Below are 12631 nucleotides of genomic sequence, written 5' to 3'. Positions count from 1 at the left end.
ATCCAAACTCAATATTTTTTAGGCTTGCCTCTTTTTTAAAAAAAAAGACATGAACAACCACAACAGCAAAAAGGAAATAAATTACCATTTCCTTGACTTAAACAGAGAAAAAAAAAAATTCTTGATATAATTTATTGCATTTATAAAGAAATAAAGTTTAACATACTTAAATATAATTTTTTTCCTGTGGAATATGGTTTTCATGGGAAATTGTGTGTCAGTAAAAAACCCTGATGTTGCAATGTAGGGGTTATTTTGTAATTAAATATACAGTAATTTCATGAATACAAGCTGCAGCAATTTGACAAAAATTTTGGTGGAAACCCGGAAGTGCGGCTAAAAGTCGGGGGCAGCTAATATGTTAATAATTTTCTGACATTTACAACCCCAGACATGCCAGCCAGAGTGCCGAGCCAAGCACCTGCCAGTAAAAGCCGGCATTCCGCGATTGTTACAGTGTTACTGTGTTACCCTGGCTCCCTGCAGGCAGCACGGGGGGTGGGGAGAGAGGCGGGAGAGCTCTCTTCTTTCCTCCTCTGCCACAGCTCAGGGGAGAGACGGGGGGGCCCTGCGCTGTCACTGCCACGGTTCGGGGAGGACGGGTGGGGGGGGCGCGCCGTCATTGCCGCGGCTCGGGGAGGAGGCGGGGTGCTTTGTCCGCGCCCGCCGCCGGCGCCACGGGCGCGGGAAAGCTCCGTCCTCGCCCGCCGCCGCTACCATAGGAGCGGGGGAAGCTCCGTCCCTGCCTGCCACTGCGGGGTAGCGCTGACCCGGGGTGACCGAGCCCAGTGGCAGCGGCGGCCAGACCCGAGCGGCAGCACCGGGCTGGGCCACCTGGCCCTGTCAGCAGCCCCTAGCAGGCCGAGCCTGCACAGCCTTAGCTCAGCCAGTAAACCCCACCCTCCCGCGGTTCTGTTACTAATTGCACGCGGGTCCTCGCTGCGAACAACAGAGCGGCTTATATTCGGGTGCGGCTTATTTATGGACAAAAACCGAAATATTTGCCAGCACCCAGAGATGTGGCTTATACTCAGTGTGGCTTGTATTCGTGAATTTACTGTAATTTTAAATATTTATTCAATAAAGGTGACATAAACTGGAAAAGAGATTTTTAAAAATATATCAATTAGAAGGTAAATTTCTGTATCTGATAAATAGGGACCTAGAAGATCAGGAGACAACTATTCAGTGCATTGCTGTAATGAAGTACAGATGATAACCATGAAGTATGGGATTCTCTGGAAGCATGATTAAAACTGAAACAGAGAAAACTAGGATGTCTGCATGGGTGCAGATATGCTGTGTTAATATGCTTACTCCCAAAAGAAAGTTGGCAGTGGAAACTGAAATATTATTTCTGCCAAAAATAGACGTATAGAAAAAAAAAATAAAAATTTGTAGGTAAAAAATAGCACTTGGTAAGAGAAGAACACCACAACAATATGAAGAAAATTTCTTCCCAAGAGGTCATGAAGTAATCGCTACAACTTCTTTTCATCCTGTAACAAATTACTGTAAAGGATAAAAGGCTTCACCAAGATAAAGAGCAAATTCCCATCATGAATTGCTAGTGAGCGGAGACTGTTTGCTTGAAGATAGTATTTAATTTCCCCAGGTTAAATTATTAGATTTAAAATATTCAGAATATAGGCCTAGGCTGTAAAAGACTTAAACTGATAGCTGGGAAAGCTCTTTTTGTGTTCTTCTTTCGAACAGAAAATAACAGATGGAAATGCAAAAATTAGTATCTATTGTTTCCAACTCAAATAATAAAGCTTAGTACAGTTCAAACACTAGCCCAATTATTTTGGGCATAATCTATTGTGGTATATAGCTTCCTTCAAATGTTTATAAATAAAACACTTATTTTTCAAAAAGATTAAAAAAAAAAAAAAATCCAGGAAAGGTTCTGAGTATTAAGGTACCAGAATCTCATTATGCTCTCTTTCAGTCGGTTCTCACACTAATGTATGCAAATAAATGAAATCAATCATATTGATTGGAAATAGCTAACCCTTGATTCATTTCAAATAAAGAATTTTCAGTTCAGAGGTAGCATATTTCAGAATAACCACTTTCAGTAGAAATTTGTGTTTAGACAACCACATCTCTATCAAAGCCTAAGGTATTTAGCTTCTAAATTTACTACTGAAAGTAAAATTCTGTTTTTATTTTGCAGAAACATCTGAAAATTCTATTCAAACATCTTAAGACAATGCAAGTCTAGAAGAGTACCTGGAATTATAACAGAAGTGTGTTTTATTTCAGATTTGCCTCTATTTCTTTTCCCATTATGAACTTTATACCACATTTAACAATTACTTAGTCTTGGACAAACTTTCCACCTTGAGAGTATCATTGTATCATTTTTGTGATGCATCTACATTGAGAATTCTTTTACCACATCTGTGTTTTCAAAATAAGATGTACCTAATAAATTTAGTCTTTCAAAGAGGAAAATATTACCCTTGGCTACAAAAAAGTCTTTCCTAATTCTACCTATTAGCTTAAATTTTGGTAACTTTAGACAGAAGTCACGGTCAGCTTGATGTCAAGTGATTATGCTAGACCATCCATCCAATTAAACTTATGGTACTAATCCCAGTACCAAAATATGAATACCTCCTTGCAATGGAAGATATTGTTCAAGTTGTTTGGCCTTCTGGATTGTGACAGAAACAAGTTTTTTCATCAAGCTAGAAAAGCTATTTCTTTTTGCTGATTATTCAAACAAGAATTTAATTCAAGGAGCATTAGCAATCTACTTGGGGGAAAGAAACCCAATTGTAATTGTCAGAGCATAAAAAGAAATACTGACCCTAGAGTTCTTTACTGAAGTTTCTGCATTTGGTATTTTCCTTCCAGGTTCAATATTGAAACAACCATGCAGTACTTAGGGACTTAACTGCAACTAACATTTGCTTTATAGTTACCCCAAGCCATACTCTTTGGTATTTAAAACAGGCTGACACTGAAATTAATTTAAAGGTCTATTTCACTCATTACATGTTTTCACAAATAAACTGATGATTAAAATAATGGAGAATACAACAAAAACAACTAAAAAGTCAGAAGTTACAGTAGTCTCACATGCCATCTGCACAAGACATACATAATATCTATTTTCAAATTCAAAGGTCTGAACGTACACAAAATCAGAGACTTGAAACAATTGTTTGTCAATGTCTGACATAGTAAGCCCGCACTATTCATTTATCCCTTACAATAAACCAGGAGAAAAATAGTTCTGAATAGCTTCAGTTTGTCAGCTATCACAAAAATGTATTGAGAGCACTAACCTTAAAATCTGCTGAACTAATTAAATTAAGTAATAAAAGTGTCTTACCTATCTGTAAATGCTATATAAACTAAACAGAAAAAAACCCAAGCAAACACACGAACTTTGTTTTGAGATATGTAAGGAATGTGGATGCAGCATGCCAAAATATTTACACAATACTTTATCAGTATCTGGATTCCTTTATAAATCTTATTTATTATCCTCACATAAGACCTTCAATGACTAAATGATAACATACTTTTTCCTAGTTTATTTGAATTGTTTTGTTTTGGGTTTTTTTGGAAGGGGAATATTGTCACCCTCATGGTTTCATTTCTCAGTATTTCTAAGGTTTTTATTCACAGAATCGTAGAATGAACTGAGTTGGAAATTACCTTAAAGATCATCTAGTTCCAACATCCCTGCCATGTGCTGGAATAATTTCCACTAGACTGCTGTTCCCAAAGGGTTATTTTTTTCTTTTCATGCTCTTACACTGAGATGCACAAGATAAGCAGAAACCATAGAACACTTTAAAAATTCGTCAAGGAAATAGTATTTTGATCAAGATAAAATCACTGTCACATCTAACTCAAATTTTTAAAATTATTTCTGAGAGATTTTATTGCCCTTAAGTGATATATTAGAGTACTAATATTTCAAAATATTTTATCAATAGATGACTATTTACATATATGATGCACCATCAGAAAGACAAAATTTATGTCCACTGCTAAACTTGATAACAAATAATATATAATAAAAGCAAGACTTTAGACAGCAGAAAAAAATCATGGACTGCCATGAAAGGAGAGTAGGATGCAACAATATATATATTTTATTATTTTATTTTATTATTACTAAGGTATATGAACCATCAATTACTTGCAACTCAATATTCATGCCTGGTTTGATGGCTTCAGAGCAGGGAAGCCCTTTTTTTTCTTGCTGGTTGCTTTCTAAATATATTCAAAGTTATGTTGTCATACTCATGACACATTACTTTCAACCTGACACTTCAATCAGCTCTTCCATGCTAATCAAGTAGTGACATGTGGATGCAGTATTTCTAGTTTAAAGGGAGTAAAGTAGGAATAACCACACAGAAAAAAACAACCCTGGTTTGTGTGCTCTGCCTAACACCTCACCTCAAACCACAGCACAGCACCAACACACTCAGAGGAGTCCCTGCAGCGGATGGGGAGAGTGGGTCTCAGACAGCAAGGACATGGGTGGTATCACTGGGAAGATTAACCTTGGTTTCCTTATGCCAGGGATTTCCTCTTACTTCTGGCCTGCAGTTCCTACATTCTGCTTAGGGATAAGCAAGGTACAGTTTTAATGAGGATTTAGAAACAATACTTCAGCTATTACTAATAGCAGATGCCTGACTAATTCCCAGTGCATGTGGTAGAAAGAGGACCTGAGGATCTTTTCTGTTTTCAGTTGTAGATTGATTTTATTTCAAAATCTAAAAAGGTCACTTGAAAAATAGTAATTTAAAAGTCTGATTTGGTTCTATTTTATTGGGATTCCCCCTTCTTTTCAATTGTCAAGAACAGACAAGTAAATTAACTCCTTAGACTTTCTTATCACCGCACAAGTTTTGGCACAAGATCCAGGGAAAGAAAAAAAAAAATAAAAAACCTGAACAACTTTAATAATATTTCTTTCGAAAATCAAGTAACTCACAAAGTAATAGCCTGGATGTAGTAAATGGATATTTGTAATGACGTATCATATATTTTTATGGTGAAATACAAGGAACTACTTCACACGAAGCTCATCACTGTATTTCAAACAAAGCAAATCACTATATATGTATGAAGACAAAGGATATTATTTTATAGACCACACTAGATTTTAAGTAGGTTGTGCACCATTACAGAATTACTAGTCAAAACAGTTCCCCACTTTTAAAAATTGAAGTGGACAGAAATTCACTATTTGATTCCATTTAAAAAGTCATAAATAATCATAAGTAAAAACTCTGATAGAGATGAAACATAAATAGAAAACATTTTAATGGGTAGTATATTGATTATCTTAAAGGTCTTTTCCAACCCTAACAATTATATGATTCCATAGTTGAGTCAAATTCCCAGTTTCATACAAAAAATAATTAATTGACATGAAAAAGCGTGATTGACATGCCCATGTGAAAATCTAGATTACATGTGGCTCTAAATGTAATTGTCCCTCTCCCCTAGAGACAGCAATCTGCTGCTGTAAGAGGCAAGTGAAAACCAATCTCAAGAAGGAATAGGCAAGTCAAATATCTAGCCATTGAAAACTGTTCTGTGTGATACAAAGATCAATTCTTTGTTTCTCTTGGCATCCTGCAAAGCACATACAATAACGGAGAAAAAAATGAAATCTGTTTGCCAAGGCATTATTCAATCAAAAAAAATTGGCTTCCAAGCTGTAAAACTTGTGAACTGTGTCTCATCCACTGTTTCTCAGAAGGATTCATTCCAAGCACATTGGGATTTAAACAAGGAATTGCAGATAATACTTTCAAATGTACAGCTGCTTCCTGTTCTAGTGGATGCTGAAACCTCTACCAAGAAATGACAGGTTAGCCCCTGTGAACAGGCAGAAAAATGACAACAGAGTTCAAAATACATTATCAGTCTTTCTAGAGTTATAAAAATTGCTTGTAGATCATAAGGTGAAAAGAACAGCACTAAATTCTATTTTTGGAAATCTGTTGGTGAATGACTACCTCGCAATTGCTCACTTGTGTTTCAGATGACACATGAACTTAGCAACTATAAAATAGAACCTGGTGAACATTTTGTGTTTATTGCTATGAAATCTGTCACTTTCAGGTATTCTCAAGCTGTTATCTCTAAAAATTCCATCTGTAACAAAAAGTTACCCAGACACACAACAACATGATTTTTCTGACACAGAATTACAGACTTCCAGGCAATTTTCTAGGCTTCCACTTCTCTGATAATTATTATAAAAGCCAGACCCAAAGAATCATGACACATATATGTTGCACAGGCAATTACCTCTGTCCAGAAATGTACATTTCTCTGTGTTATTATAATTTTATTATATACTAAAGTTGTACCTTTCCTTGGAAATCATAATCTATCTTACTTTTCAGGTTTATGGGCTGTACAGTAGCATTACATAGTATATATTTTTTAAGGGATACATGACCTCAGGAACTCAATTTATAATGTTAAATTGAACACAACAAAAAAACATTTTATGTACTGTTATGATGACTTATACCAAAGTTCACACAGCATTTACAAATATCCTAGTAATTGGTGATGAGTTTTTTCATCATTTAACTATGAAGTATCAATTCTCTTCAAAGAAAAAAAAAAAAGGAAATGGCCTTTCACTTCTCTGTAATCCTGCAATTAAGGTGCACTTTAGCATTTATTAAAGCCAGAATCTCAGAATAATCCTTTAGGTCTGTCAGTCAAGCTCACCATACAAGAATACGAGCTACTATGATTCTTTCCCCCATCATACTGACATTTCCATTTTCATCCCTGTGCCATTTATGGAAGCTGCACACAACTGTGGCCATGAATTTAAAAAAGCTCAGGTCACACTAGGGTCTCTTTCCTCTTAAGGAGACTTTAAAAGAGGAAAAAGACTGCATACTTGAAATTAGGACCTTGAAAAAATCAAAACTTAAAAATAAAAATTTTATTCAATTTTTCTTCCCGCCTTTTAAAAAATATGCAACCCCTTTGAATGCTGAAATGTCTTTTTATTGTATAAAGATTTTTGCTTGATTATGAGCACAGGGACTTATTTCCATCTTGAAAGATAAATACTTAATTTTGAAATACAATTGAAGAATCCTCATCAGTATATGCATATGTGTATTATTTTTTGCATAGTTTAGTAAGATTTTATGTAAATTCTCTGTCAGGTTGTTACTGCAATTCTAGAAATGCACTGGATGCAATATTGGTACTAGCAGCTCACACAGCATGTTATCTCCCTAAGCTGCACCAGCTTATGATACTTAAGAATGTTTTCAGAACTCATCTCTGCCTGAGGCCAAAGAGCATGCAAAGAAGAACTGTCAAGAATTGTTTGTATTAAATATGAACAGAACGGAGAAAGAATGGATCAGAAAATCAGAATATGCAAGAGTTTTATTTCATCTCCAGATACATTTGTGAAACTCAAATCTAATCCTAATGGATCTCTTTAACTGCAGCACCTATCACTTCATAAAATGAATTATTATCCCTATTATGATACATCTCTGAAGTAGCACTGAAAGAACTAAAAGTGACAACAGCAAACCTGTACTTAAAGTGGAGACAAACATTGTTTTAAGAATAGGACACAAATAATTAGCTTAGTGTTAAAATACAAAATCACTTTGTTCACATGCTACTTACAGCCTTCATAAATATCTGTTGGTATGTGGACTGCTGCATGTTGGTAAGATGTTTGCCGTCGGAAAACAGGATCGTCTTCAAATACTGGTCTGATTCTCTGGCTGCCAGATTCAGTTTCATTCTTTTCAGGCTTTTTAAAGAAAAACATGTAAAGGGCAAAATATTAAAAAGTGTGCTAAAAAACAATGCCACTCCCTTTTTCTCTTTATACATAAAAAAATCACAGCTTTTCTTTCAAGGTCAAGGAATATTTATGTATAGTTTGTTTTCAGTTTTGACTTACCCAATGTAATTCAGTGAAATGAAGACCAGCAAAAGAAAAGCAAGAGCCTAACACCTTACACACCTTAAACACCTTAAATTTCATAGCTGCATGGGATTTTTGCACTCATAACACAAGGCAAGTTAATTACCTTTTATTATGTGCAATAATTTGCACCAAATCTTAAATATTATTTTTTTCCTTCTGCACATTATATCACAAATCGCAAATCTAAAAATTATACCACCCATATACATTGCATAAACAGATTTTTTAAGAAACCGTTGTGTACATCCAGCCAAAGCAAGGAAATTAAGCCTTCTTAGAATTTTTGATTGAATCAGGTTTTGTTCACTGATTTATTTTAAGCATGTCTCAGTGCAATCCCATGTACTGGCTACATCTTTCCAAGGGGAAAGGTCTCCTAACACTCAGGTGCTCACCACCACCTGTCTGCTTTGGGTTTCCATCCTCTCCCACCTGTCTGCACCCTCCTACACATTTCTTGATTCCTTCCAATTCACTCAGTCAATTTGTACTAGTTCTTAAGTATTTTGAAAAGCAGATAATTTTTCTCACTCAGCTACCAAAACTGCATGAACCAAGGAGGCAGTGAATGCCAAAGAGGAGGTGGGAGTATCCACCCGTCTCAGCTGCAGCTGAACAGGAGGCTCCAAATATTCCATGGGTCAACTGCCACTTAAAGCAATAATATAGCAACTATGATGCTGAATGATTACTCAGGCCAGCTATTGGAGGCAATTATAAGGATATTTTTAATACTATAGAGTCGTCAGTTTTTGAAAATGTACTATGCTAGATAAATAGTGCTGACAGTGAAGCACCTGATGGTCAGTCAGGGCATGTGTGTGCTGAGGCCATTCTGTTTATTATCTTCTATCAAAATATGGATAGATAAATTTTAGCTTATACACAATGTAATGATGAAACTGCCTCTGTTTTGTCATCTGCTTCATCTCAAGGTTATACAACAATGCCATTCTAAGTATAGGTTCAAATGCTGCCTGAAGTAAGCAGCAGTCTTGGGTGGGTACTAAAGAACAGATTTCCTTTGGAAATACAAAGGGCAGAACTCATCTAGCCAGTGACAGCCACCAATTTCGACAAGCCAGCAGAGTTGTGCTCATCACTGCAGGCTGCCTTCACAGCGAATGAAGAGAAATGGGAATGTTTAGAGTGCAATTCATCTTATCTTAATTAGACACCTATTTTCCCATGACATGAATCATGCTTTAGAAGTGCCTCCTACTTTTGATTGATTGTGGAAGTAGCTCTAGTGCAAATCACCTAGATGTGTAGAAGTCAGCAATACAGCTGTCTAGGATTAGGTGAGATGAATCTCACAAGTCTACTAAACTTCTGGAAGAAAAGAAGGTGGGTACTCATTTTTACTATTTTTATGCAGCATAGCTACTAGATCTTATGCTGAATTCGATTTGTTGCTTAGTATTTGACCCCATTCTGGGAATGAGCAAGAGTTTGGGAGGAGATATAGCCAGCACAGATGATCCAAGAAATATTCCTTTCTAATGATGTTCTGCTCAGTATTATAAGGTCAGAGAAATGAGGACATTCACCATTTGTGGAACAACTGCTGCATGTCCTAAGATCCTACTTCCCAGAAAGTGTTTGGACATTGCCTGCTGGTGGGAAGTAAAGAAGAAATCTTTTTGATTTCCATTACTTCAATGTTTGGAATTTGCTTTTCTTTATTAAACTGTCTTTATCTCAATTTATGAGTCTTTTATGGTCTTATTTTCTCATCCCTCCACTGCTGGAGGGGAGTGGTGATACAGGAGAATGTGATGGACAACTTTGTGGGCAACCAGCAGCCAGACAAGGCTCACAACCATTACAACTTACTTTGGAGGGTGCAGACTAAAGCCAGGATCAGTAACAGTTTATGTGTTGTATGATTTGAACTGACACAGCATTATGACAGCTTCAGATAATGTAATTTGGTTCAATTTTTCATAGGTTTTTGTTGTGTTGTTTGTTTGATTTTTTTTTTTCTTCTATATTATCCCACATGTTTCTTTTCATGTCTTGAATGTGGAACATTACACAGATTCTGGAGTTCTTTTCACAAGTTATCTTTTAGCTTCACATTGCTCAAAGTAATGACTTTGTCTAATTATGCAAATGCAATCCTAACAATCAATCATTCATGTGAAAAAAAATCTCTCTTTTGTTGGAAAGTAATTTGATTAAAAAAAAAAACAAAAACAAGAAAAGCTTTCTAACTCTATTTTTTCTAAAACTTAGTAGCAATGACTACAAACCCTCAAGGTTTTCACAGTATACTTCAGAAAATGATCGGGGATCATCAGGCCATATAACCACACTAAAATACCAGAATGAGTGAATGTCAAAATGTTTCTTTCAACTAAATTTCCACAAGAAATATTTGGGAGGGAATGGGTATGGTAAAAGAGAAAGGGTGTGAACATAGAATCAAAGAATATTCTGAGCTGGAAGGGACTGACTAATCAAAGTTCATTAAAGTTAAACTTCTGGCCCTACAAAAACAATCCCAAGAATCACACAATGTTCCATGCAGTCCATCCTAGTAGGTCTTGCACAGAAATTTTTGTATTACAATACATTTCGATTTTTACTTGAAATTCCTGAAGCATTGCAACAATAATTGATCATGTTTCTTCTACTTGATATTTCAATTTCATTCCAATTAATAAATACAACTTTTCAGTTTTTCCATTCACTCATATGTTATAAAAGAAGCTTCATGTCAACTGCCAAAATCTGATTAAACTTTGTTGAAATTGGAAACATTACATTAATTAAGACCTGAATGCCTTAAAATGTGAAAAAAAAAAAATCTACTTTTCACATTTCTAATAGTGCAAACACACACAGGCTCCCTGAAAAAGACTGACTGAATCTGTTATTCCTACTGATATTTCATGATACCCAACCAAAAACATTAATCTAAAAAATCTTCTCAACTTCATTAATGCAAGGCAGTGGAGTGAAAACTACATCAAGTAATGTAGATGCTTTCACACTGCTCTTGTTGATCTTCAGGGGAGTATTTTGTGATGTACAGCTCTGATTCTGAAACCACACATCAGTGTGCCCAAAAACAAAGACAACAATGACAAAATCCTTTAAAAATTTCAGAGTTACCTTCACACAAGAACAATTTGTTCTATAAATCTAAAGGTATCTGAATTGGTTCTGTACACAACAGGTAAGTATCTGAACCATTTTTGGCAAATTACTGCTGAACTCACTTCAGCTACTACCTCCCACCAGCAAGACCAATGAATGCCCTACTTTACCATACTTTACACATCCAAATTATGTTATTAATTACTTTAATCTGGAATTTCTATGAAAAGCCTGACAGATTGTGGTGTCAGCTGGTACAGTTTTATAACCAGTTAAACTTTGTTTTCAGAAAAGTAACAACACACATATTTTGACAGAAAGTAATCCAGCGTGTGAATATAATTAAAATCCAACTCCAACCAATTTCTCTCTCAAGTCAGGAGCTGAAATGCAATCAATACTGGCACAGAAAAATCCCAGAGGAGACAGTGGCTGAAGATTAATTTTCTATCTATTCAAACCTGGCCTTCACTTATTGCATTACATTGTTACCGACCACTGACAGTCAGCAAAATAACTCACTCATTTCACTGCAATGAATTTCAAGACCAATTTCTTCTTCCCTTGAGAGGTAAATAAAATTAATTTCTCTTTTCAGTTCACATTTCCACCATTTTAGGCTTGCTTCTTTTGTTTTAGTGTGTGTGGGTTTTTTGTTTTGTTTGGGTTTTTTTGTTTTTGTTTTTTGTTTGCTTGTTTTGTTTAGTTGGGTTTTTTTTGGTTTTGGCTAGTTGGGTTTTTTTTTTAATAAATCAAGTAGGGTTTTTTTCACATGTCTACCATTCACCATCAGGATAAAAGGAAATTGATATAGCAGCTAAGACTTAAGAAAATAGTTTTTTTGCAGTTATTCTTTATGATTATTTCTAAATTACTTTTGGCATGATCTCCAATAAACTAGAGGGTACCTTCTGAATCTTTTTTATAAGCTAAGTACACAGAAATAATGCAAATTCTCCCTAGAGGGCTTTCTGAATATAAATTAGTATATTTTAAAGAGTTAACGAGAAGATTTATGCCAAGAAGTATTATTGAAAGATGTGTCTAGAAAAGAAAACATCCATTAAAACAAAATTGATAAAGATAATTTCAAGAAATTGTGACATAGTCTAGCTTCCCATTTCACTGCAGCCAAATTTATCCTGATTCCATCATCAAAGCTATAAGAAGAGTGAACTTTCTATATTTAGTAATAAATTTTCATTTATTTGAAAAATACTGGTTATTGTGGGTTTGAGAAGGTTTTTTCATTAGAATAAAAATCACTTTTGCTTTTTCAGATGTTGAAAACTCACAACCAGAAAGCTGATTCTATTTAAAAAAAAATAATAAAAAATCAGTGAAACACAAAAAACCCATCACCAAAGTGAAGCAATCTTCAGCTGTATTCTGAAAGCAGATTCTTTTCAGGAACAATGTAGAAGTTGCTCAAAGCATCATGATGAAAGATTAAAATTAGATTTCTTTCAGTTCCAGAACTGATATCCAGCCAGAAACAGTGACACCTGCCTGCTTCCGTATTATGTAAAACAGACAGTTTGGTTTCTG

General features: G+C 35.3%; 1 protein-coding gene across 5 annotated transcripts in view; it reads right to left on the bottom strand.

Annotated features, from left to right (window-relative positions):
• The window catches only part of CACNA2D1 (calcium voltage-gated channel auxiliary subunit alpha2delta 1), a 368220-nt gene that overhangs the window by 148725 nt on the left and 206864 nt on the right, over nt 1–12631 (bottom strand). For all 5 annotated transcript variants that reach the window (XM_033056982.2, XM_033056980.2, XM_033056981.2 and 2 more), the window contains exon 6: nt 7669–7798. In XM_033056982.2, the coding sequence (XP_032912873.1) occupies nt 7669–7798 (130 nt within the window). The remainder of the gene's footprint in view (nt 1–7668; nt 7799–12631) is intronic.

This window comes from Catharus ustulatus, chromosome 4 (assembly GCF_009819885.2).
Source record: "Catharus ustulatus isolate bCatUst1 chromosome 4, bCatUst1.pri.v2, whole genome shotgun sequence".
NCBI classification, from domain to species: domain Eukaryota; kingdom Metazoa; phylum Chordata; class Aves; order Passeriformes; family Turdidae; genus Catharus; species Catharus ustulatus.
The sequence above is the reverse complement of the archived record's forward strand: the minus strand, read 5'-3'. Positions and strand labels throughout refer to the sequence as shown.